The sequence below is a fragment of the Triplophysa dalaica genome, chromosome 16, assembly GCF_015846415.1.
Source record: "Triplophysa dalaica isolate WHDGS20190420 chromosome 16, ASM1584641v1, whole genome shotgun sequence".
Taxonomy (NCBI): Eukaryota; Metazoa; Chordata; class Actinopteri; order Cypriniformes; family Nemacheilidae; genus Triplophysa; species Triplophysa dalaica.
Window position 1 is genome coordinate 14,105,548 of NC_079557.1, and position 27,790 is coordinate 14,133,337.

Here is a 27,790-nt window from a genome sequence, read left to right on the forward strand (position 1 = left end):
TGTGGTGAAATCAGATATTTATTTTGTTATTAGACTTTATACATGCCTTGAATAAATGCCTTTAAAGAGAAGTGAAATTTGGAAAATGCTGAAGCAGATTGTCAGAAAAGGATGTGCTGTATCTATACTGCCCTCTATTGTCAAACCTGAAAATAATTCCAGTGATTGCCTTCATTTTTTTCAATTGCCTTCACTTCTGTGGTTGATCATACTTCAAATAGTCTATATAAATAATTCAATAAATACAATAAACTGTATAAAAACAGTTTGAAGTCTCAGGAGAAATGTTCACAAACAGCAGTCATTTAATTTTCTGTATGAAGCCAAGGAACACCAAGATAAATGTTTTAACAAGACTACTGTTTATGTAATACACACAGTATGCATTAAGATTCACGTCTTACTGTCATACAGAAAACACTGCAATACTGAGCCAAGAAACAGTACAAAATATATAAAACAGTTATTAAATTTAAATCAAAAGTAATTACATCTTTAGGTAAAACTAATACAATAAAAAGACATATAAACCTTATTGTCAAATGGTGACAGGCTGAAAAATGCTGAGAGGTATGTCAGTTTAGTGAGACAAAGAGATGCACAAGGCAAAGCACATTTAACCCACTTTTTAAAAACAACTATAGCAGTTTTATAGACTTGTATCTTAATTTTGGTGTTCGCTTTGGCACAGTACTTACAATAATAATCAAACCATGCTAATGCTGCTTTCTTACTATCCAATATCAGTCAGATAAATTAAAATTTCCAAAGCAAATTTGCATTTGGGACCAATCTAGGCCAACTATTCTAATAATCTGTGCTTTCAGAAAAGGTTCTCAGTAGTGTGTTGCTTTTTAGACTCTGGTTTCTTGATGAACATAGTGGAGAGTTCCTGTAACAGCATTTCTTGTTGGGGACTACATGGGCTACATGATCTATGGGACCTGGGCCTGCCAGTGACCTGCAGAGAGTCACCGGGATCTTCTTGTCCCAGAATGTCTATAGATTCACCAGAGGACAAGGTACTTTCTTCGCTCAGAGTGTGAGCCGAGATAGAGCCAACCATGCGATCCAGGGAGGCAGTCTTCCTCTGTCCGAGGCTGTCGGGCCGTGCTGGCACCTCCTGTGTCACAGCAGGGGTGCTGGATAGGAAACTTGTTTCTAAAGACTTGAGCACCTGCAGGCCAAAGTCGCCCACCTCCTCATACAAAGGCTCGGGACTTTCAATGCGCTCCTCAAATGAGTCCTGCTGCATCTTCATGGGCTGGATAGAAAAAAAGCAGAAATATAAAGGAGCCTATTAGGAAATAGGCAAGGAAATAGACATAAAAAGTTATACATTACAATGATTTGATAGTGCTTGGGGATGTTTTTAAAGGAATGTTATAAGCTAAGCGCTATCAAGAGTATCTTTGTCATAATGTAAAATTGCACAAAAATTACCTTTGATTCTTATCTTTGTTTGCAAAAAAAATGTGCACACAGTAGTGGACATGGTTGTACAGTACAACACAATTTAAGTTTATATCACAATAATCCAATAAATTCAGTAACGCAATAAATGTATATATAATTATATAAATGTATATATAAACAAATAATTTATATATATATACACCATCGCTCAAAATATTAGATTTTATTTAAATATTGAAAAACTTCAAATAATTTAATTTAAAGATGTTGTTTTTTCAAAGTTTGCATGCCTGTAACTCAAGATTTATTGCACATAAATAAAGTAAAATTTTGGCTCCAAATTTCTGGTAATAGAAATAATAATCCAAATCCTTATATAAAAAATTATAAGAAAATGCATGTAATATGTTTGTGTTTCTTCAGGAAGAAATCAAATCAAAACAAATTAGAAAATTGTAGCCAAAATTTGGTTGATTTATCACGGTATGACTCAATGTCAATCAAATTAATGGGCATTCAATCAGATTTTATAACTCAATCAGATTATTAAAACACAAGCAGGCTCACATTCCTTGTGTACACAAAGGTGTCTGTGTGTTTGAATGAATCCCTAAATCCCCAAAGAAACGAATGCTAAACCGTGTGGTTTTAGATTACGACCAAACCAGTGACTATTTCCACCTGAAAACACCTCATCTAAACATCAAGTGAATGATCTAGCATTATGCAAACAACAAAAGTATTTGTGTTTATCCGGACCTACACAGAAAAGGATTCACCCCTGAACAATGTCCAAAACAAATTACTTCCTTTTCTGACTTCAAACTTTTGTCTCAGTATCAGAGCGACAACATCAAGATAATTGCCGAATACACAGAGAACAAAAGCGTGAAGCCCGCAGACAATTTGCTCGCGAAGGCTTTTGGGCTGGGACGCACCAGAGGCAGTGGCATTTTTCCCAAAACACAAGAGGTGAAGTGAGATCCCTCCTTCCCTCAAGGCTACAGTTGCAGAACAATGCAGCAGAAGCATTCTTCCCTCAAACGCATCCTGTCATATCAGGAAGCCTGGTTTCCCAATAGGAATTGGGTGGAAGAACAGAGGAAGTCAAAGGGAATTCCTCAATTAAGTACAGCTTGTTTTGTGAAACGTACTCCTAAACTCTCAAAAGCTTGTTAGACGCAATTTGATACTTTCTAAACCCCCGTTTTTTCATTTTGACCAGCCGCTGTAAACTGAGTAACTGTGACTAAGTCTGGGTTGAAAAGCAACATTGCCGTGAAAGCCGAAGAGGTCAAAAAAAAATCTTGAAAGTAAATACTTACAAAAAACATTGAAAGTGCCCTTCTCGTGTGAAGCTTCCTCTGCAAAAATACACACACAAATGTTAAGTTTAAAATGTAAAACTAGTTTGTAATGAATATGCTGAACCACTAGAGGACGCCCATGTGCCCTACCAGAGTCTGGTTGGCTGAGAGCATGGTGGAGTTGGAATTGCTTTCCTCTCCTCTGATGGGCACCAGTGGCATTGTGCCGAATTTCTGCTTTGAAATGTCAGAGGAAGAGTGCCGTCTCATCACAGGCGGGCGCAGGTCATCGTTCTGAGAAAAATGTAAATTGATTGTTATTGTTGAATAAAGTAAGCATTTACTCTACGTGCAAAGTATATTTGTACCTGTGCTTTAAGTAAATTTGTCATCCAGTCCCATGATTCAGTTTCAGAGGAACAGCTGAGATACCTGTTAGGTCAGAAAGAGTCATTCTTGAGTGACATTATATATATATAGCATTGTATTATATACAGTATATTGTATGCATCAAAAATTGTTGCAACACATTTTTGTGTAATGTCACTTTTATTGTTGTTACTTACATTTGCTGTTTATCCAATATCACAGTGAGTCCCCATCTGCAAGCACAATAATTTTGGTTATTTGTAGTTAAATATTCTACCTTTATGAAAGGGTTCTTATTACTTTTGAGATATGCATCTTACATTGTGGGTGGCTTTAGTTTCTTTTTTATCCCCATGTATATCTTCAAGGTCTTCAGTTGCCACTCTTTCTCTGGCTTGATGCTCTGTGAAGTTGAAAAGATATAAAATTACATTTTAAACTTTTGCCTTCAGTTATGTGTTTTACAACTTCTAATGAGTTAGAAGAGTTTGCTTGTGTACTTTAAACATACTTTTTTGTCCTTCATGAGCAGTTTGTGGTCTTTAATTTGAAATAATCGCTCCTGGAATTTGTTTCCCTGCAGGAGTTTGGGCGGCTCATCCCGACACTTCAGAACTCCAGACTTTACTATATCACTCTTGTAGGCTGTGAACCACAACATAGAGAACAGACACAATGTCAGAAAAAAACAACAACACAGAAAATACAAAGTTGGTGTTCTTTATGCAACATGTACACAAGTTTATGCTTAAATGCTACAATTTAAAATGCTTTAATTTAAAGCACACACATTTAAAATATGATGTCTAAAATGTAATATGTTTGTTTGTGTGTTATACAATGGCTTGTGAAAGTATTCAAATACCTTCATTTAGCTTGCATTTTGTTATGTTTCTGCCTTATTTCAAACTACTATTAATAAAAAAATAAACATAGAAAAGTTTTCTTTAAGTAAGTACTGAGTACAGGGTTTGAGCACTTGTGCAATTTTTTAAGTCGTTTTTTTTTATACATTTGAAAAGTTGTTTTTCATTATCGTGTCTGGAGTGATTGATGTGACAAAAGCAAGGGGATTTTAGTTTACTATAATTAAAACTTTAAAAATGTTTCTGTTTAAAATGAAATCAAATATGGACCTAAAAATTATTGGAAAAAACTTAACCAAAGTAAAAATTTAAATGTTTCCTCAAAAATAAACTGAATAAGTTTAAAGCACTAAAATTATAATAATTAACAAAATCTAAAATAAAACTAGAATAAAAACTAACTAATATTACATGGCAATATTAAAAAATATATATAAAACGACAAAAGGAAATACAAAAATTGCTAAAACTTTAACTAAAAATTAACATAAAAATCTAAAAATAAAAGCTAATTTTGAATATTAGTAAATAACTAAAATCAAAACTATTATAATTCTGGACATAAGTTAGTTTAACATAAAGCAGCAACATAAAAAATGTGAATAAAACGAAGGAATTTGAATACTTTCGCAAGTAACTTTATTTTTTATTTTATTTAATTTTTATTTCTTCACTTGTCTGAAACGGGTGTTGAGTTCACCTGTGAAAATGTCTATTGCTTCTCCTCTGGGCACCTTCTTCACCACCAGATATGCTGAGCTGGGATCAGCCATTTTACACCACTGCAGGGCCTGCTCCAGAACTTTCTCTTTGGGGTGAAGAGGTCGCTCTGTGAAAATAACATCCTGCATTTATCTTTATTTGTATTTTTTAAATATAGTTGTATGTTTTTTCATTCCAAATTTTTGTATTTTTGTACCAAGCTCTCCATCCTCAATGGCCTCAAAAGTCATCCACACGTCTTTCTCCCCTGCAGGGATGTTTCTCATGAACAGCACCTGATTGGTCAGCTCTTCAGCACACATTGTGGGTGACACCTGTCATAGAAGCAAAACCGGCATGACTTTATGTGATCAATGGTTTGTATCTGCCACCATGTGGTTGTGTTTTGCAACAGCAGCTTAAGAAGTAAAGTTTTTTTATAATCTTACCTTTAACGTGATGCAGCAGTCTGGTATCTTTTCCTCAAGATAAACCTCAATGATCAGGTCCCCTGCCTGTGAGAGCTGAAGAAAACACAGAAAACAACATTTTAACGTTTGTGAAATTTTAACAGAAATAATAGCAGGTTGGTTTACTGTACCTGAGTGTGTTTCCAGGTGGTGATCAAACTGATTTCCAGTTCAATCTGTGTTTGGTGTTCCTCATCGATCTAAGCAATAAAAGGAGAGGTTAAACGACGAATAACAATGAATGAAACAATTTTATTAATTTAAAATATATTCCACTGACAAAAGAGTACCAAAATGTACAATGGTACAAGAATGCATCTTGATGGTTTGTTCTAAAGATAAATAAACAAGAGAACACAAATCATTTTCTAAAATGATCCACTTACATCAAAAATATATAAGTAGTTATCAATGAGGTCTTCTATGATCTTGACCTCATGTTCTCCTTTCCCATCCGTCTGAAACAAGCTTGGAGCAAACAGCAGGGACAGGTTCTTAGTACACATCTGATTCAGGTCAGCACACTTCTGTACTCTGAGAGAGGGAGACAGAGACAGACAAAAGTGAGAGACGCTGGTGGGATCGAACTGGAAAAGAAGATGGGATCTGACTGACCGGTAGAGGTGACTGATGAGCGCCGCTAATGTCGTTCTGTTGACTCGCGGTAAACCACGGATCAGCTCTTTATATCGGTCCAAACGCTGTGTCTTTTGCGGTGTCTCTGCATATAGTATAACAAATCACTGAGATAACTCACAATATTTAAAAAGTTTTATTCATTTAGATTTACCAACATGGTATGTGATGCATTACAAATTCACGATCATTTTCTCTTTTCATAAAGTCTGAATGAAAGCTGTACTAACTGGCAGCTTCTCTCCAGAAGGGGTGCAGATCAGCCATGAATATGTGATCGTCGATTTCCCGGAAGAACCTCTTAAGCACATCGGTCACGTCTTCGATGAAATTGTCTCCGATACGGAGTTTCACATTCCGGGCATCCTTACGAAACTCGTCCATGAGAAGTTTGATTCTGGACTTGGCACCATTTTTCCTGTATATACCCTCATGGCCCAAACCTGTGTAGTTCAGATAAAATCGTTTTGATTTTCATTCTGTATGAAATTATTGATTTGGACGGAGTAGAATTTCTTAAAATCGAACACAGGGAATGTATATCAGTCTGTCTTACCGTATTGCGTTATAAAGGCAATGCAGCTGTCTACGATGATGGGAATGTCATTTCTGCTCAGCTGCTGGTCTTTAAGGGTGTTTCCTTTTCCTCCCGCAGCTTTCTGGATGTCTGTGTACCACAGAGAGAAATCTGTCCGGCCCATGCCTTGCAGATGCAGAGTCCTGAAGACAAAACCATTTCATGACAATGATTAATATAAACGGGACTCGAAGAAATAGATCACCCAAAACTATTAACTCATCCTGATGCTCTCAAATCACATTTACATTTCTGGATATTTAGACATATTTGATATGCACATTTAAAAGAAAATATAATTAACAATGAAGGAATTGAATGCTTTCATTTAACTTTATTATTATTAAAATAAAGTTATCTGATTATAGACGGTTTCAGCGGCAACAACTTACAACGTTATGTGGCCTAAACCTAACTTCCGGTAGACCTCTGCCAGAAATCAGTTACTGCAGAGTAGTTTTAATTTAATTTAATACAATTAATATACAATAAAATGCTCATATAAATTAAATCTAAAATAAATGTTATATTATAACCAAAGACAGACCAGAAGTTAACATTGGGCCAGCGTGTGCATCCTATAAAACCGTCTATACAGCACAAAAGTCATACAACAGCTATTGTTTTGGTGTTATGTCAATCTCCATTCACTTTTGCTGTGTAGAAGAAGAACATCTGTAACATCAACACTACAACCTGCTAAACATCTGAACAAGACAGAAAAAGTCTAATGCTCATAGCGTCTATAAAATCCAAAACGATGCATTCAACAAGGTTTGGTCTCCATTCCTTTTGTAAGTAAATCCCTGATTCTTCATTGCATCCCAACATACTGCCATGAAACAGAAACACGTCTGACTGTAAAATACCAGTAAATAACATAGTCACCATAAGTATTTTTTCTAACAAATTGATTTACTAATAGACTTATTTATATTGTCTCCTTTCCTCTTTCTAGCTTCCATTTCTGCTTGTTATTTTGCCTTTTTATAAACAAAGCAAAAACAAACCCATTAGGGTGAATAAAGGATGATGAAATTCCTACTGTTTTAGAGAACTATTCTTCATTTTTGGGAAGAACTATTTGATTTCATGTAAAGTGCAACTTGGATGTGTTAATAAAGTGTATAAATAAAGACCGACACCCACCTTCCTTTCTCAACAAGAACTAGGATGTCCTTCTTCTCATGGTTCTCAGTTTCTGATGCAATACCTTGATTTTTAAACCAAGACAAAGATGCATAAACACATACTATTAAAGTAACACTTCATTGCTCACAGAGCAACGTTAAAAAAGAATTGAGAAGCATTATTATCTGTGTAACACACTATCAGGTGATTGAGGTAACAGACTCACTGAGCTCCTGGAGGCGCTTTAGGTTTATGATATCCTCAGCGGCACCGTCATTTCCAGGACAGATGAACAGGTTGGACTTCTGCAGAACAAAGAAGCCTTCTTTCCACTGCTGTGGGTCTAGCATGGCCTTGTATCGCAGCACGCCCACTCGCTCGAACTCTCGCGCCAGCAGGCAGTGACAGCTGAGAGGGGTGGTGGCCTGCCAGCGATTAAAACATCGGTCAGGCTCTAGTGCACTGGTGTGAAAAGTTATTTCCTGTGTGTAGAGAGCACAGCCCCACTGATTCATATTTACCTTCCCGATCGCTCTCACCCAACTGTGCAACGCATCCGGAGTCTCCAGGCCAAACTGGACCAGTTTATCAGATGTGAGGTAAAGCTCGAAAGTGAATCGAAATCTGAAATGAACAAAAGGAATAAATTAGGAATGTTGTAAAATTGTGATGTAAGATATTACAATCAGTTGTGAATGTGAAACACACTTGTCAATAAAGCCGCTGTTGTTAATGGAGTCGGGCCTGCTGACTCCTAAACAGATGATGTCTTTAACATCGATCTTCATACTGGGCTCATGACATCTGTCGGACTCATAAAAGAGGATGGACTTCTCCACCGAACACCAGTACTTTTGAAAATCTGCTGAAGAAAATAAATCAACAGGATTTGAACGGCTCAGCTACACTATGTGGGTACTAAAAGGCATTTTTGTCTGAAGATGTACATTCTGCTCCTTGAACTCTGCCAATTGGCTTGTGCTTGGCACATTCGCCTACCGTCTCTGGTTCTGCGAGATAATGTCCCTTTGTTGAGGGAGCTTGACTTGTAAAGGAAGCCCGAGTACAGGATGGCCTGCATGATCTCATCATACACGCAGGAATCTGCATCAAAACAAGATTCAATAAAAACGTCATTTACGAAATATAATTGACACTTCTGCTGTGGCGAAATAGTGATAGAGGAAGTTCTGTGATGTCATCATACCTGCAGACTGCGTGTATGAGTAGTGTGGAGACACGCGCTTGTTATTTCCGTTCGCGTTGGAGAGTCGCAGGGCCTCTGCGTCTGCAAAAATCTGAGTGACTGTTTTCAGCAGGTTCTGCTCGGTCACCGCGGTGCACAGGACCTGCGGGGCGATTACACACATGCACTTAAACAAATGCACCAATAACAGCACATTCAGCCAAAGGACATTAAAAGAGTTCAATCCTCCAAAAACCCATTTATTCACAGTAGTGCTTTTAGCTTTCTTAATTATTTACAATTCACAGCACATCCATCTGCCTGTTCAGGGGTATGCCTGAAATGAAGAATAATACACACAAATCTTGGCTTGTCCGCTGGCATAATCTTAGGATGGCTTTGGATATACTAAGAAAGGATGTCCTTGCTGCTCCACCTAAGGAAAAATTAAAGTTGTCGTGTTCGCTGTTGTGGTGGAAAGAGGAAACGGATTTGTGCATTTGTGCACATTGTTTGGGGTTATACGGCTTTGACGAAAATATGACCTCGCTGTTGTCTGCGCAAAAGGCTTGGTTCATGTGAAAGAGGGTTACGCAATGGTGTCGGTTATTGCCGTCTATTGGGAAATCCCTTTTGACTGCTGAATATCTGTGACTTTAAGAGTTAGTCATATTGGATAAGAAATCAATTTAATAAATTATAAAGAATACTTTTTAATTCATTCAAAAATGTATTTATAAAGACTGGTCTGACAAAGAACAATTCATAGTCAATAAAATGTTTTGAAGAATAATATTGAAAAAAATATTATACCTTCTGCATCTCTTCCTTTAGAAATTTCATTAATTTCTGCTATCTTAGGCATGAAAATAAGAATTTTTGTGGTAAACTCATTGATATATATATAATTTTAGAAAATCATTCTGTCGCAGTTTTTTCACTTTCTTGTCATTTCAAACCTGTATTCTTCCGCATAACATCAAAATAAAAAGATATTTTGAAGAATGTTGTTAACCGGCACCCATTCACTTGCATTGGTTTTGTGTCCATACAATCGAAGTGAATATAGTAGGTGCCAGTGCTGTTCGGTTACCAACTTTCTTCAAAATTTCTTCTTTTGCGTTCTGCAGAAGAAAGTAATATGGGTTTAAAATGACAAGAGAGTGAGTAAATGATGGAAGAATTTTGGGCTGAACTATCTTTAAAATCTCATTAAAACTAAAATCTAAAATAACTATACTAAAACACCTTATTTTAAATGGGGCTTATGCTATATATTAATAGCATTTGATTTTTAATTTGTAGTTTACTCAATAATATTCATAAGCATGACTTGAACCAACAACAGTGGTTTTAGGTTTTACTTCGGTATTTCCATCCTCTGTCTGAACTGGAGAATTCATCATGCTAATTTTACTACTGCAACTTTAAGACACATCCTTTACCTTAAGAAGCTCTTCCTGGGTGTTAAAACTGGGATGCGGGTGGCGGTATCTGCCCTCACGATACTTGTGGGTAATAAATTCCCTCCGCTGTTCTGGAGAGGCATCACAGTCCAGCTCTTCATTCGCAAGAAGTTTGGCCGCCCAGAATTCATTGGCTCTGTCATTGCCAAGCATTATAAAGAGCTACAACACATGAGAACGAGGGTTCAAGTTGACCTCATTTGTCAATTTTGAAAAAAAAACAGAGAAGGAATATCAGGGTCTCACAACTGCCGGTCACCCTCACCTGAACGATCTCATTGCTCCACACGCTGGTGTCTAGTTTCAGACTCTGCACTTTCGACACCATTGTGCCGAGACCTCTGTGCTGGCCTGTGGGCAAACAGAACAAAAGAGGCATCACATCACTCTCCAAACACCATTCACTCTGTTTGGCCCACAATGACTTCCTGATATGGTGCCTCTGAGCCACTTTTATCTGTCGCATACGACATGCTGGACCTCTCATGAACTCTCCAAATGAGCTTAAGAACTCTAAACAGCATCCACATTAATCCTAGATGCTGCTTTGCCATTACACAACTCTTTCCAGGAACCGGCTACAAAATAAAGTTTTGCATCAATTATAGAAATTACAAAAATGTCTTAAGAGGATAAAAATGTGAGTGCATAAAAACTGTCATATATATATATATATATATATATATATATTAATATTTTCCCTGCTTGATCTTAAGAAGCAATTATTTATTTATTTTCAGATTATTAATCCTTAAATGCTGGTTTGTTTACATAATGTCACTGTTGTGTTTTATGAAAATATATAATTTTAAAAAATTATAAACATTTTATTATCACAGTCTTGAATATAAAAATATTACATATTTCCCACTTTTGTTGACTTTTTAGCAAGTCCTGATTATAACTAACTAACTTTCATTCATTTTCGAGATTCTAACTTTAAATACTAGTTTGTTTTCATAATGCCACATTATTATTTCCTCATGGTGAAAACAAAAACAAAGAACTGACAGGTTTCTAAACCTCCACATCAAAATCAAGCTCACCTTTCGTCTCTGAAGAAAAAAACAATAACAAAAGAAAAACATGGAAAACATGTAATCAAAAAATGTGTTTAAATTAACATATTGAAGGCTCATTACACAATTCTGTGTGAAAACTTTGAACAATTTTATGAAATGTTACATTTTTGAGGCAAAACCTTGGTTGCCAAGACGGCACACAAAAAGTGGGACGCTTCATATGACATGTTTTGGTGATTAAAATAAATGAATATTAATTAGTAAAACAGTAAAACAGTCAACACCGTCAAGATAGTCTTTGCACAATAAGTCATCATGACAAATAAGCCATCAAGCTGATAAGATTCACATCAACCACACACACACCTGCGCAGTTCTTGCAGATGACCACACAGAGATTGATGGACGCCCAGTCTGGATTGATGGCTTTGCAGTCAGCGCAGATTTTGTTAGATCTGTTGGACCATATCTTCTCCGCCACCTCATAATCAGATAGTGTTTCTGCTATAGATTCCTGCATGGCCTCCATCCAGTCCCTCTTGTCTCGATCTGACTCTGCCGTGAAGCTGATAGACAACACACAACCTGCTTAATACTTCCAACCCGAAGATGCTTTTAATTGTCCCTATGGAGACAAAACCACTGAGACATTTCTCAAAAAAAAAAATGTTTGCGTTCCACAGATGAAAGAGTCATATACAAGAGGGTTAAAATTGCCCTTTAAATTCAATGCAATATTTAAGAATCAGGAAGAAGTATTTGCAACAAGAGCAAGCTTACTTAACAGACAAGCATAGCGTGACTTAAGTGATTTACCTGAAGGTTTTATAAGGTGTAATGAGATCAAAGCTCTTGCCCTTCCCATCACGGATTGTAGCACCTCTGGCATCAATTACAGTAATTCCAATCCCATTCTTAAAGCACTGCAGAGCACATACCACACAAGTCACTTAAGGGAGAATAGACCATTAAACCACATTAGGAAAACAATACAGGGCTTTTTATGAGTGTAGTAGTCAGCAGAGTGTGTGCGCCCCTAAACAAAATTACATCAAACCAGACAGTAATAAGATAAAAAAGACCAGAATCAAGAGCATAGTGTCACTAACAGCATTAACCCATCACCTGCTCACTCTTGTACAACCAGATCTGCTCCATTATAATGGCAGCGTAGATCTTTGACTTGGTTCCTTTGAGCTCCAGGAAACCGCTCTTTTGGCAGTGACTGCCGGGGCCAAAACGTGGGCGGCCAAAAACCAGCTGTTCCTTCACTCGCTCCTGCAATGTGCAGCACCATTTGCTCCTTTGGACTGCAAGGAGACATTATTAAAATTATTAGCTGCAATGTCAATGTTTTCAGTCAACAACAGAAAGGTGTTAAACGCGGTTCATACCGTCACTGTCGGCACGGAAGATAAATGTCCTGTGACTTGTCACAACCTCAAATTTGTTGTCTTTGGCTAGACGGGCCATTTGGATCGCAGCTAAGGGAATCACACCTTTGGGATAAGCGTCCTGTGAGAAACAAATAAAAACATTTGGGTTAGGAATGTACCAGCATGTGTGACCTCGGCAGATAAACAACAGGAGTTCAAATGCAGAAGGTTTTCAGATTAAAAAAGGTCATCTCGTGAAATAACACATCTTAAAGTCACTGTGTGTGAATGGAAAAGCAGGATAGGTATTACTCCTTGACATCAGAAAAAACAATGAGTGTAAAAAGTAGAAATATTGTGTTCTTTCTGGTTGTGTAGCACCTGAAAATTAACTTGCAGAGTATGTGAGTGTCTGAAAACCTACATTTTTTTGTTGCAAAACTTGGACATGGTAAGTGGATCATATTTTATCACAACAAATGATAAATGTATGATATGATTTCACACGTCATGAGTTTGTTTGTGTACAAGCACCTTTTCACTACCGTAGTACATCAAGTTCTTCCCATCAAACTTCACATATCGCTTCTGGAATACATAGTTTCTACAACACAGAAACACAGATTTGATTTTACATCAGACGCTGTAAAAAATCCTTTCGTGTATTGAGTAAGTACTATGTTAACGATTAATCACTTAAGCTGTCAGGTGGGATTTCATGGGACAATGTCTCTTGTATTTAAAGACATGGGAATAAAAAGTACTCTACAATTATTTTGTTTGAAACCGAGATAGATAGACAGGCAAAAGTTACAGATTTTCAGTTTTAAATCTATACAATCTGTCAAAGTTATTATAGTTTTCTAAAATACAAATTTTCTGTTTATTGACATCAAATAAAATATTGACCTAAAAATTATTATAAAAACTTCCTAAAATTATAATACTAAACAAAAACTAAAATATTATAAATTAATCTTATATAGCAACATAAAAATAAATGACAAAAGCATATAACAAAATTGATGAAAGAATTACTAAAATTAACATAAAAACTCTATGACTAAAACAAAACTTTTATAACTCTGTGTGTACATTAAAAAACATTAGGAAGCTTTAAGAAACCAACATAGCATAAAATTAGACTTGTATTGTAATAAAACATAATTAACGCATCATGTATTTGGTCTTATAATTTTTACTCATTTGGAATGCCGTCAATAGTGTTGAAGTTCTTCATTCTGAAAGTAAACCACAAGGAAGTGAATCTAGAAACTGGAAAAGGGTAAGCAGAGGACAGAACACGGAACAGCGGGAGACACAGACAAATACATGAGGTAGGACAAACCGGCTAGAGAGGACAGACAGAGGGCAGAAACAGTCTGTGAGGAGAAAGCAGGAAGTGAGGAGGTGAGAGGAGAGCAGCAGACCCGCTGAGGCGTACCCTTGAGGAGAGAGTTTATCTAGCCAGCCGCTGAGGATGGGTGCCACCCGCTCGGACAGCGAAGTAAAACTGGCATAGGGAGAGATGGTGTGGTCCTCGTCCGCTTCATTGGAGCAGATGCTAGAAGGAAGGGAGAAGGAGTGAGCGGCCGGGGTGGGCTCACCCACTGTACAGTAACCTGGAGAATCAAGACGCTTCAACCAAGAATGATTTCGCTGCCTGTAAAAGCAGAAAAAGGACATTGTGTGAACTGATAAAAGTGCTCAAAAATGTAAAGTTATGCCCCAAATAGATATTTTGTTCAACTCAAAAATGACATTTCTTTAATAATTTTCTCATATCGCTCCAATCTTGTTTAACTTTCCTCCGTGAAACACAAAAGAAGAAATTTACCATCTCCAAGCTGTTCTGTTATAAACCCAAGGATTGATGTTATTAAAGGTAAAAAATGTGATGATCTTGACATTTTTTAGCTCAGGGTTTTAAGTGACTTTAGTGTCTGTCTGTCCATTTATTTTTATTTCTTGAAATTGTTTGGATATTATGCAGAACTTTTCCTTTTGTGTTTCAAAGAATTAAATTCATGCAGGTTTAGAGTGATGAATGACCAGAATAGGTGAATGATGATTGAAAATAGTCATTATAAGAATAAATAACATCACGAGCAAAGTTACAAAGTTACGAAATATTATTAAGCCTTCAGAATCTTTATCAGCAGATATCACTCGGAACCATCGGTGGAAAAAAATTTGTCGTTGCATCCCAAAATAATATACATAACACCACCAGAGCTTGAAGAAGTGATGTCACAGAATTCTTTGTTTTAGGCAATACTCTATAAATAGCTGTATATGACACTCACAGCAAAACATTTGCTTATAAGCAGGTAATTAAGTTCACTTACCCATCATCTCTTAATTTATCCTTATTTAAAGTTCCAGTCATTTCCTCACTTTTGGTCCTCTCAATCTAAACATATTAAATCATCAATAAACTCATTATATTCTTCTTCTCTTCTGTAATAAAGACTCTTCTTCTATTTCAAAGTATCTCTCACCTCTGAATGTTGATATTGTCTCTTGCTTTGAAAAACTGTTTCACAGTATGGGTTGATCATTTCATCATCCTCCTCAGCAGGCGCTGTGTTGTTCGGACCAAAAGTTGTAATTCATTTTTATTGAGTAATTAACAAATTTTCACTTTGCAAAAACAATGTTTTCTTAATCATTATTTTGTTTTCCTGTAAAATATCTCAATATCCTTATAAAAACGTATTGGTAAACCAATATCCTTCAAAATAAAAATAAATGTGGATTATAAGCCTAATTTTCAGAAACTATTACATGTATTTTTAAAGAGTTCATTTTTAAACAGAAAACAATTTGCCAGTTGTAATAGACAACTACAACTAGTCATGAATGATAATATGTGAATTATGTGGTTATAATAAACCTACCAGACATTCTTGCAGGTGTTTCAAAAACATTTTTTAAAGTGCTGAAAGAATACAAACAAAATTGTTGTTAAATGACTGAACCATGATACAATCTCATAAATAAACAATACTTGTAGAACCAATAAACGGTTTTGGCGGCAACAACGTAAATAAACGTTATGTGGCCCAAACGTAACTTCCGGTAGACCTCTAAGAATCAGTAACTTTTGAGTGGTTTTAATTTTATATAATACAGTTAATATACAATAAAATACTTGAATGAATATGAATGAATATTAAATGTAAAACAAATTGTTATACTATAACCATCACAGACCGGGAGTTAACTTTCGGTCCGGCACGTGCGTCCAATAAACCGTTTATAGAACAGCTACAGTACATTTAAACATTGAACTACAATTCATCCCAATTATTCACATATTAGTGTGTAAATACACATTACAAAAAGGTCCCTAAATCCCTTAAAAAAATAGACAGCACTTTTGGAAAACAATATTTACCTATGGTTTTCAGTAGATAGGCTGACCTCCTGGCGCGGAGGGGGAACGGGTAAAGCGCGACTCCACGACATGCGAGGGGTGTCTGATAAAGTGCCACAGTAGATATCATTCGAGACCATCTCCAGCCCTGAGCAGGGAGGACTTGGGGGTGAACCGGGTGTGTTGGTGAAAGGAGAACACTGATAACCGGAGGGAGAGTCAGGGGGGGTGGAGAGGGTTGAGGAGCTGTGCCGGTCCTCGTCTGACATTCTCTTCAATGTGGAGGGAAGGATTCCTCGATTTAACCTGGGGGGTAGGGGGGGTGATGGTCCATCGGTCCCTGCAAATCTTTGCGGTGATCCAGTAGACGTTTTAACAGTGTCTGTTCTGGACGTATTAGAGAATAAACTCTGATCATCTACCGCTATTAAAAACTGTGAATCTTGCAAGGACTTTCTGCAAGGCTGTGCCTCATGTTTTTTTGGTGAAGAAATCTTTTCTTCTCTTAGTTTGTGGAAGACAGTTCTTGGTTTGGGTACCGGCTTCACAACAGTAGTACTGCGCTCAGAGAATGAACGTCTCACTTGTGCACAAAGATTCGGGGCAGATCTGTTACGTAAGGCTTCAAAGGACGTTCCAGAATGTCCTGAAGGGGAGAGAGGCTCCGCTTTGACAGGGGTCACCTCGTGAATGTCCGACTCTGAATTACAGCGATCTAGCAGTGGCTCTTTCCTTTGATGCTGACAGATCATCTGAACGTGCTCTACCAGTTTGAGGATCCGCTTCCTGTGGCCGGTGGCAGTGACTCCTACCCTGTTTAGGGCCACATTGTCCACATGACAGAAGTCTCGGGCGAGGAGAAAGCCGGCCTGACGGAAGTGGTTTAGATACCTCTCGAGGTGGATAGAAGCCAACAGGTCCTCTGCATCTGAGCACGGACCGATTGTTGCCATGGTGTGCATGAGTGCTCATTAGGCTGCAGGCAAAACTGCAGCAGATTTGTCCAGGAGAAGACGGCAGCAGTTTTTCATCTGAGAAAACAAGCAAAGAATACTGTGTATATGTTATTTTTTCCAATTACTACACATTTACATTACTTAATCACCTAAATAAAAATAAATTAAATTTAAAGTCCAAGACAAAATGTTAAATATTTTCTTATTTGATAGATGGCTTTGGATAAGCATGTCTGCTAAATTAATAAATGTAAATGTACTGTTTAAACAATTCAGCACCCATTGAAAATTTGCCTTAAAGTGATAGGTCACAAAAAACTTAAATCATTTCAAACCTTTGTGACTTCTTTTTTTCTGCAGAACACATAAGAAGATATTTTTAAGAATGTTGATAACCAAACAACAGCAGTACTCATAGGGACCTATTGCAGCCGTGATGCAAAGGTTTTTTGCTAGTTTCAGTCCGACGCAGCTATCATTTTCACATCCTGCGCCACTTTGTTCAAATCGCAAATGCATTTGCGCCCATTTGTGCGCACTAGACTGAAAACGAGGGGTGTTCATGCGCATTGATGGCACGTTGGCAATTGAAATAGCCTGCGCTACTGACCGACTGAAACCTGGTCTTATTTGTGGGGTTATTTAAAGAGCGCGTAAGTAATATGCGCCTACAGAAGGGTGCACAATTCACATACTCTCTGCTTTTTACAAACAAAGGGACGCACAAACATGCAAAATATAAAATAAAAGGATTACAATGTAAAAGATTATTATTGTGTACATAGGATATAAAATCTGGCTTGTCCTGTAGATGGTTCACTCGTGAGAATTAACCTCTGGCACAAGCAAATGCGTTTCCTCTCTGTAGAAGCGTTCAGGGCCCTATCATACACTCAGCGCGAAACGGCACCAGATGCGACGCAAATGTTTTTTTACTAGTTTCAGCCCGACGCAGTTTTCATTTTCACATTCTGCGCTACGATGTTTAGATAGCAAATGCATTAGCGCCCATGGCCGTGTGTGCTGGTCTGAAAACGAGTTGTGTTCGGGCGCATTGTTGGCGCGTTGCTATTTTGAGGCAACTGAAATTGCACCATTGACCATTTTTTTTCAGTAGATGGTCTGCCCATGCTTTTTAACCTCGCCCACGAGCAGATGCGTGTCCTCTCTGGAAAAGTGTCCAGTCTTTGCTAATTCCTCTGTGTAAATATCGAATCCGCCATGGTGCAAGCACTACTGTCTCTTAAAAGGAATAGGAGATAAGACTCTGATTGGTTTACAGCACGTTTTGCCTAAAACACACCCATTACTCATTAAGAAAATAGCAACCCTTTTAGACCCTGTGCTGGATGCGCCAGCCATTAAACCCGTCGTTAAACTAGCAAAAGTGGATTCTGACACACCCTAAGTGCACGAACATGCGCGTAGATTGTTCAAATAGGGCCCGTATAGTTGCATAGGTTTGTGTCTTTACAAATAATGAATGGGTATCGCCAATGTTTAGCTACCATTATTCTTCAAAAAAAATATGTTGTGTTCAGCAGAAGAAAGTGAAATCTGATATTGTGCTGTAGATGTAATCAGGGTTTATTTGCTAAAGTGCATAACAAAACATTTAAAGCTGCAATCCATCAAGTTTGCCTCTCTATCACCAACTCTGTTTAAAAAATAAAACTGCAGGTTACTACAGTTACATCTTTACGTATATTGACGTCAAACTGATATTTCCTGTCAAATCTGTCCCAATGGATGAAATGATCAAAACCTAATTTTAAGCTTATTGTTGCGACTAAAGATAGTTTCAACAAAGTTTTATACACTTTTATATAAACATTTCATCAATAACAAACGTTACTGCACATTTGCACCTTTGTAACCCCAACTTAACTGCGGGTACACATTCACAAATAAAACAGTGCCTGTAGATTATTTCTGGTAACAATCAAAAGAAACCGAGAAGAACCGTTACTTTCCAAAACTTTTCTCTCTAATATTTTGACTTTAGACTACGATAACAAGCTAAACGCTAGATGTCAATCTCTGCCATACAGTTTGTTTATATGCAACCAAACTACAGGAACCATTCAACAAATTTTTATTTGATAAAATTAACATAGAACAAAAATTCAATAAATCGTTTTGTTTTAATACAATTATTGTACAGTAAAATAATAATACAAATTAATATTAAAATATAAATAGTTATATTATTAGACACTAGCCATACAAACCGGAGGTTAACTGGGGGTCAGTCGCACGCACTCCGATAAAACAGTGCGTAAAATAACTGATTGTTGTTTATTTTAACAAGAAGTTGCACTTATCTTCCTAAATAACTAAATGTAATATAAAATATAAATTAAAAATGGAATTCTTAGACAAAAGACAAGTGTGATGGTTGCAGTGGGTTCAATGGCCATTGATGACAGAGAGCAATTTTTCAGGGGGATGAGATGGAGTCACTGTGGCATTTTCAGATGAGGCCATGACCCCACTCCCTGACTATTAAAACCACCGTAACGGAACAAAGAGCACAGTCATCTACCGTGCAATAACACATCTGTACTTTTTAAATGAGCACTCCTGGAAGAAACACTAGAATATTAGGCTACGCGTTCACAAATCATAAGATATAACACAACACACGCACACAGAACCACGATACAGCAAGATTTCATAAAACTATTTTAGAAGGCTTTATTCACAGAAGCAATGCCGCTGAAAATCTGGTAAACATAAGGTCTCCAGGAACTAGCAACAAGTCGAGAAAAGAACTGACTCCACTGGGGAAGGCCTGGGAAAAAATCTGTGTGGGTGGGACCACATCTGTTTAGAGAGGGTGGCATAACTTGCAGACTGACCCGGTGTGAACACATTCGATAAACATTTATAATGTGTTCCCGACAGAAAGACATTTTCCTCATTATGTGTCCCAAAGGTTGACGGCACTTGAGAACCCTCGGCTTGCAAGAATCTCAAGGATACAAATGGCACCCAGCCAGAAAACAGAGCCGCCAGATTCCATGACACTAAAGAGGGCGGAGTCTGATGGGTGGGCATGATGATTGGTTGAACCATCATCAGAGGTTGTCTCTCTAAGCCGCAAAGGAAGCACAATGCTCGAAGGACTCTCAAACAGGAGGTACTTAAGTGCAATTGTGCATGCAGACTTATTTTTGTAGTCAATTTCCATAGAACTCAACTTCAAACTTATAAAAGTTAAAAAGCTGGGATGACATCAACAGGGTCTGTTTCATTCAACGGCACTAAGACTGAGTAAAAAAAGGCAGACTTTAAGGGCTGTTAAAAAAAGATGGTGAGTCATATCCTTTTCTTCCTTTGTCTGGACTCTGGATGCTAACCTTTGGCTTGGGCGCTCTGATTCACCGGATCCCACTCAGAGAGGGTAGGCAGGAAGCTTGTGAGGCTGACTGATAAAGTGTGACCTGAGGAAAGCAGAGGAACAGGTTCGGGTGTTGTCCCTTCCCCTGACAGCAATGCAGAAAAACTCACTTCAGAGCCTGTCATCACGAAATAAAATATGCCATCCACCAGTGGCAAAAATATCTTATAGTTTAACAAAACTGTAAATTGGCCAAGAGCAATGAACATGCTTAACCAAGTATTTTTTGACCTCACACAAAAAGACATTCACACGTTGTTGAGTAACAACACTCAACCATACAGTCGCCACGATTCATGAGATGTGCAAACTTGCATTTTTTGTTTAGGCTTGTGGCTGACAATTACAGTATACTGTATGGTACCGTCAGGTTCAGTAAGACTCGGCTGGGTACAGTTCGTCTCACTTAGGCTTGGTTTGCTTTTCCACAGCAGTTTAGTACCGCTTCAAAGTGGCTGGAGATTGCAACCTAATCGTCATGGTTGCGCCGCCTCTATTGCCGTAGCATCATTGAGACATCATGTGACATAAACACACGCACAACACAAGAGAAACGGACCATATCGATGGCGGATGGCAGCAAAACAAAATACTACTAAAAATAGCAGAGAGTTTGGGAAATCTTACAGCAAAGAGCAGACAATGATCATTTGGTTTGCTCGACGGCGCACCAGGGTACCGTGCAGTACTATGCAGAGCAAAAAGCGCCATATGTGTGACCAAATCTGCCACTGTTGTGTACCAGGAAACAGAACCGTTACGTTGAAAGATCAAAACCACAATTTCGGTTTGATTACACATAGATGAGATCATCGATGTGTTTATTTTGAAACAGATCTGATGCAAACCAGATCTGAGAAAAAATATAAATGTACTTTAAGTCAGTATGTGCCTCTACTACAGAATGACAAGAAAGCCTGTAAGGGGAAGAAATCCAAGTATAAACCGCTAATCCATTTGTACTCTGGATATAAAGGGGGAAAAAAATGATAAAATCTTCCATTGCGCTGAGAAATGGGGTGCCGTTTCTTCTAAAAGCAGTAGATTTGCTTGCAAAAGTCCCATAGACGCCCACTTACACAGCGGCTCACGCCATTTTAGGAGGACAGAATATAAAAGATTTTAGTGGCTCTTTAGTGGATCTTCTAGTACAAATATAGTAAAAACCACTGTCATGTTAACTTCTCCAAAGAAAAACACACTTTAAAGGAAATAGGACAACTTTCAGCGCTTAAAAATGGACAATGCACTGTGACCACATTCCCTCCAAAGTGTGCCCTGGGGATGCCGGGGGAAGGGACCTGTGAAGATAAGGAATGACCTTAAGAAGTGTGGAGATGAACCCAGACAGGCCTGTTCTCGCAGCTAAAGGTCTGGAGAAGGTAAAGATGATGGCCACCACCAACAACAACATTTGTCATGTGTTTTGCAGGGAAAAACAGAGCACTGCTCTGTCCTCTCCACCCCACCTTCTTTTATCTTGATGGCCGATCTGGGTTTTCTCTGCACAACTGAGTACACAGGATAAAGCTGTCCCTCAAACAAAGCCCCTCTCCCACCTGCCTTCTAATGTAGAGGAAAAAATATAATTTCCTTGATACACAAATCAACTGGGAATCATCACAGCTATCAAAATCAAGAAATGTAAGAAATGTCCTTGAGCATTGTGCAATGCAATGAATGGAAACTGATTTGAATAGCAGGCACCCCATGTTAAAATAGACATATCAGCTCTGATTCCAACATGCTACATTTAGCCGAAACTACAAAAATCTGTAATATTCCGGCAGCTGCAGTAAAATAAAAACATTATAAAGTAAAACTAGAAAGAAAAAGATTCTAACACTTGTACATTTTTACCGCATTTCAAAAAATGTCAGTTTTGTACAGTTGACATAGTCGGCTTCTTTACTCAGTAAAGTATCTAGTTGAGAATAAACCTTATAACAACATAAAAAAACGCTGGGTTCAATCCATGGCATGGTAAAATATGGAAAGAACAAGCGTTGGGTTATAAATTAGCCTATGCTGGGTTGTTGTTACCCAACCATGGCAAAGTAACCAAATTGGAACAACAAAATCAACTTAGACCACACTGTAAAACTTTGTTGTAGTTTTGTAGTGTCTTTCCCAAACTCAAGGACGCTTTACAAGGACAGTGGCAAGGTAAATATGGACAATCATACAGACAGATTACACCGGCGCTCAGTTACTACATGTGAAATTGCAATTGCATACCACCTCAACAGTGCTAGCAGTCATTGCAGAAAACACAAATCAGTACATGTGCCATAACAGTTATATATCGCAATAGCAATGCTAACATAAAGTACAACCACATGAGTTTAAGAAGTAAATGGATTATGACCTGAAGTATAGGTTAAACAGATAGGCTTGTCGTAAATTCATGCAGTGTGAAATTTTTTCTAAGAGTTAGGGGCAGTGAGTTCAAAAGTTTAGGAGCCATTACAGAGAAAGATCTGCATCCCAGAGATGACAAGCGAAATCTTGGTACAGATAGTAATTTACCTTCAGATGATTGAAGTGATCGGGAGGGGATATAGGGAGAGACTAGGTCACTGAGTTAAATAGGACCAATGATTTCATAGATATTACGAGAGACCCTGGTACCCAGTGAAGATTAAACAGAGCAGGGGTAATATGGCCAGACCATTCAGTGTAAATTAACCTGCGTGCGGCAGAGTTTTGAATATATTGCAAACGAGTGTGCCGGTAGCAGTTTGGTGTGCAGAGTCAGGTCCGCAGGAGGTATAAATCTGAATATTGTCCACATAGCAGTGGTACTGAAAACCATGGCAGCGGATAAATTGACCAACCGGCATAATGTAAATAACAAACAGTACTGGCCCAAGAACTGAGCCCTGTGGTATACCCTGTTTGACTAAGACCGTGGGAGATTTATAGTAAGGCATGGTAATGTAATATTGTCAGTCAGCCAAAAAGGAGTGAAACCAAGAAAATGTTACTCCTGAGATGACAATGACAAGAGGCGCTTGAGGAACAGCATGTGACAAACAGTGTCGAAAGTTGAGCTGAGATCAAGTAGTAGGAGTAAGGAAAGATTACCAAAAAGAGTCATCAAAAAGTAAATGGTTGTTAATAACATAACTTGTATACATAATTTTTAAGCAAATAAATAGTGAACAGGGTTCAAAATTAAAAAATTTCCTTAGAAGCACTGGTGCTCATATCTTCAATAGTTAGAAGCATCCACCCAGAAATGAATGGTTGAAAACAAAATAGTAACAATTGTACCATTAAAACATGCATGTGATTTCCTGAAATCATATTTAATGGTAGGCTTAAATTAGATTTGCAAGAGGAAAGCTATCGCATCACCTTATTTCTCATCATAGCATATAGAGAAACAGTTCAGACTAAATAACATCACATTTTATGCTTATATTGAGCAGATATGAGGGGAACACAAACGATTTTTGAAAATGTTTGTTTGTGAGTATATTTATTATAACGTAGGCCTAATGTGAGCTTGCAATTGCTATACTTGTGCAGCTGTTCAGCCCTGAGGTGCGCTCTCCCATTGCGCCGGGAAAAACGTAACATTACTCCTCATGAACCAGACGCACGCAAACATCCATCTGCCTCCGTTTATCGCATGTTTATAAAGAAAAATGATGATAAAGAAGTACCGCGGCATAGAAAGATGCATTCTGTGTGAATGGCCAGTCACAGTTTAACAGTGAAAAGGGACCCCACTGAAACAGTGTCGCACTGTGCCGCATTCCGCACAATTTTTAAGCGAAACGGAGCGGTAATATCATAACAAAAATACACACTGGTATTAGGTATGAACCAGTATATTGCCCAGCCCTATGCTAGGCCGGTGACACAAGTGATAACGAGTGATTTCTCAAATTGAAAACAGTACTAAAAGGAAAGTAAATAAATCTACAGTAAGTTACTAGCAATTTCTAAATTAGAATTTTTGTCTTGTTTTCTAGTCCAAATGTCTGAAAATGTTTTAATCAATGTATATTATTTTATGAATAAAAATTACGTAATCTTTAGTCTTGTTTTCTGGAGAAAAAAAACTTTATGATTAAAAGAAAAATGTTATACCTAATTTCAATTTTCAACCTAATTCAATAAACCCTAATTTAAGTTTATTTTTCTTACTCAACTCACAGATGTTCTTGGTTGTTTTAAGCAGAAACTCAATTTTGATGGGGTTTTTTTTCAGAAAACAAGATGTCATGTACTTTCCAGGTCAATGTATCTTATCTTTGACTTTGAACACATTTGTGATTGAAAATAAGACAAAACTACTAAGAAATTAATTTCTCCAGAGTAGGGACATCAATAATCATTCTGAGTTTAGAGCCCCTCCATTAATGAAACAACTGGCATTGCATTGCAAGGTTACTACATTATATGTTTGCATGCGCATTTCCTATTCCAGCCATTCAGAGGTTATTAGCAAATGCAATTAAAGTGGTGATGCATGTTTTCTTGTAATGATTGAGGTTTTGTAATGTGTACAGTTATTCATTTCTACACTCCTAACATCAGTGGGGTTGACAAATAAGCATTCTGTCTGTTATTCTTTCAGCATGGTATTTACAAATTAGTTTAAAAAACAGTAAACAGATTTTTTGAAGATTTCTTCAGTATTTTGTACACAAGCTCAACATCTCTCTTCCTGTGACACTGTTATCAAACATTTCGATTTTCAGATCTCTAGCATATCTGGCAGGCATCCCAAAATAACAACCACTCGCGCAAAACATGAAATCAAATTTGGATTACTTGACTGGAAAAGTTTCTTCTTTTTTACATAGACAGTTCATCGAAAAAAGATTCTCTCATCATTTACTCACCTAAGAGCTGTTCTAAATCTGTATAGACAGATTTTATCCCCCATGACTACCATAGTAGGAAAAAATACAATGGTAGTCAAAAGTGCCTAAATTGTTTGCTGTCCTACATTCTTCAAAATATCTTCTTCTGTGTTCAACAGAATAAAATAAAATGATAAAGTAGTTTTTCCTACTATTGGAGTCAATGTGAAGCAAAATCTGTCTGGTTATAAGCATTCCAAATATCTTTCTCTTTGTTCATCAGAACAAATTAATTTATACAGATTTGGAACAACTCGAAGGTCGGTAAATGATGACAGAATTTTCATTTTTGGGTGAAGTCCTGAGTACCAATGCTATCTGACACACAAGCACATTTTTTATGCCGTTTGAGAAACTATACATTTATTCTAAGGAAACTCATTTGAACAGCAAAGCTATCTCAAACCATAGTGTAACTGAAGGGGCTTGTTTCTCACTACGCAATGATCAAGAAAACACTTCCAAAGAATTTCTGATTTATTCCCGAATGGGTTGCAATCTGGTCCGACGAGGAGGAAAAATTACTATTTGCATTTTCAACAATGTTTCAAAAGCCCCAGCGACTCAGAAGAGCACCAGTACAGAGCTTCTGTTAATCTAGTACATTTTAGAGAAAGTGAAGACATTAGCAATCCATCTAAGAAATGGCACAAGCACTAACACAGCTAATGTATGTTTATACAGTAAAGCCACAGCTAATGTAAATCTATCTCAAGGGAGCAAAGTGAGAACGCACATGCAAGTTTTATTCTTTGTGTGTTAAATTGTTGTTGCATTAGCATATTATAACAAACACACCACTACCAGACTATACTGGGCCACATCTGCTGATTGCTTTGTTTTGTGGGTTAAGAAAGAAGCAAAGGAGAAAAACATCTTTCCCTCTCATATCCTACTCAAACATCCCAGAGCTTCCAGAATGAACAATTAGTGGAAGCTGTAGAGTCAAAAGCAATTTGTGAAACGCAGGAATCAAGGACGCTTTTGGGATGCAGTGTAACAAGGAGGGGGGGGGGTGTAAAAAATAACAGTGAAGCACTATTGTGCGACACAATACGACTTTGTTCACAACTGGTGGAGGCCGCGTAGTTTAGATGACAGAACACACTTGTGTATTAATATGCTGCACCCTTTGCTCAAACACAAATGAGATCTCAGCTCCGTCAATGCACTACCAGCACACTGTCGAAAGATAACCTACAACATTCTGTGTTCTTGTTGCTCATTTGGTAGAGCATTGGGCTTGCAGCGTGGGGTTTCGATTCACATACTGACAAACTGTGTACCGTTAATGCACTGTAAGTCACTTTGGATAACAGCATCTGCCAAATGCACTAATGTAATGATCATTTCATTGTCTTTATATTTGAGGTCTATCTCTTGATGGTACGACCAGGGTGAAACCTTAAATATAATAAATATTCTGTGCAAATAAACGTACTTGCATGCATGTACAAAAAATAAGGAATAACTTCCTCTCCCTGTGATAATGGAAAGATTTATATTTGAGAGCACCTGCATGTGAACATGAGTCATCTTTTCTCAAAATATTCATGCAAGCAATAGGCTGAGATCATACGAGTCACACCGGATGGTTCTGACAATTGGGACTGTGGGTTTAAAATAAAATAAAAATGACGCTTATCATTTCAGAAGAAGTCCAAAGATATTTCCTCGAAGTCTAAGGAAGAGCCTCGAAGGGAAATACGGGTCAGGTTATGCAACAAGAGACTTATCATAATTAATACTTGTCCATGTTGTGAGAACTTAATCTGCATTTGTGAATCTGCTCAGTTAAACACACGCATTTAAAGTAAAGGGACAAACTGACAAAGACATTGGTCATGAGAAAATCTATTTGTTTGCCAAAAAGCGTCTTTGTGGAGGATTTCTGTGCATGCATAATAATACACTGAATGAAAATAGATCCTGCAGAGGCCTTCAAAATAGAAAAGCATGTTATTCCCCAGTGACTCCCACTGTTCTGGTGTCTGCACGGGTCTGCACATGTAATTCAATATAAACTACACTGTGACATTCAACAACAGTAAATTTAGGAAAGAGACATTCTATATTTTATACATAATACATGTATTTATTATATATATACAGTATTAATAGAGCTAAATATGTGTTCGTGTGGGAGAGGTGGTCATGACGACGTGAGGGAAATAATGTGATCAGTCAACACATTGCTGGGTAATATTTAAACTCAAGACTAACTTAAATAAAACCTTTCAGATCACTAACTATGGAAATTAAGAAAGAATTTCAACTGTTTCATAGCAGAAATTCAACGCGCATCCGTTTAAACGTCCTGCTTAACATCGGACACCATTCAGACATTAATGCAACTGTCCGTTATAATTTAACACAGTTGTCAGAAGCGGACAAATGTCACTCTGAATTAAAAAGGATCGCAACTTACCTTAACTGCTATAAGTTACATATCTCGTTGTATATGGGTAGCGTGTATAAATCCAATTCTGTGTGTTAAGCCGATGAAAGTTTGTCGTGTTGTGCGGTGTTAAGCTGCTGATAGTTATGATTGTTGTGTCGGAGGTTACAGAGTTAACAGCGACACTGAAAAGTAGAGACCGAGCTCTTAAAGGGAAAGCGTCTGTGAATGTCCGCCGATAACAATAGCG

The 27,790-nt window shown here is 37.5% G+C and overlaps 1 protein-coding gene across 3 annotated transcripts; it reads right to left on the bottom strand.

The window, feature by feature from the left end:
• arap3 (ArfGAP with RhoGAP domain, ankyrin repeat and PH domain 3) lies at nt 1–27,698 on the bottom strand. Of its 3 annotated transcripts, none has more exons than XM_056770173.1 (34): nt 27,571–27,698; nt 15,925–16,934; nt 15,425–15,465; nt 15,026–15,108; nt 14,873–14,937; nt 13,969–14,187; nt 13,059–13,128; nt 12,543–12,663; nt 12,274–12,458; nt 11,965–12,071; nt 11,515–11,714; nt 10,392–10,477; nt 10,106–10,288; nt 8,682–8,823; nt 8,474–8,578; nt 8,183–8,336; nt 7,996–8,098; nt 7,701–7,899; nt 7,493–7,556; nt 6,323–6,486; nt 5,997–6,209; nt 5,746–5,851; nt 5,517–5,664; nt 5,262–5,330; nt 5,110–5,184; nt 4,878–4,995; nt 4,659–4,787; nt 3,604–3,737; nt 3,413–3,495; nt 3,290–3,325; nt 3,092–3,155; nt 2,874–3,017; nt 2,742–2,780; nt 1–1,264 (listed from the first exon to the last, which is right to left on the bottom strand). In XM_056770173.1, exons 2-34 carry the CDS (start codon nt 16,863–16,865, stop codon nt 824–826), a joined length of 5,031 nt encoding a protein of 1,676 aa, XP_056626151.1. In that variant the 5' UTR covers nt 16,866–16,934; nt 27,571–27,698; the 3' UTR covers nt 1–823. The 3 variants fall into 3 exon arrangements, with proteins under 3 accessions (XP_056626151.1, XP_056626149.1, XP_056626150.1); XM_056770171.1 differs by having other exon boundaries at nt 8,183–8,339; XM_056770172.1 differs by having other exon boundaries at nt 8,183–8,339; nt 15,925–16,956; nt 27,571–27,686.
• Nucleotides 27,699–27,790: the final 92 nt, after the last annotated feature.

Bases quoted from the DNA above. Each gene is read 5' to 3' on its own strand.
- arap3 (XM_056770171.1), bottom strand. From the start codon at position 16,865: ATGCACACCATGGCAACAATCGGTCCGTGCTCAGATGCAGAGGACCTG. The intron at 4,788-4,877 runs GTACAAAAATAC...TTATTTTCACAG, and splicing joins CATTGAGGATGGAGAGCTTG to AGCGACCTCTTCACCCCAAA. The intron at 3,156-3,289 runs GTAAGTAACAAC...CTGACCTAACAG, and splicing joins ATATTGGATAAACAGCAAAT to GTATCTCAGCTGTTCCTCTG.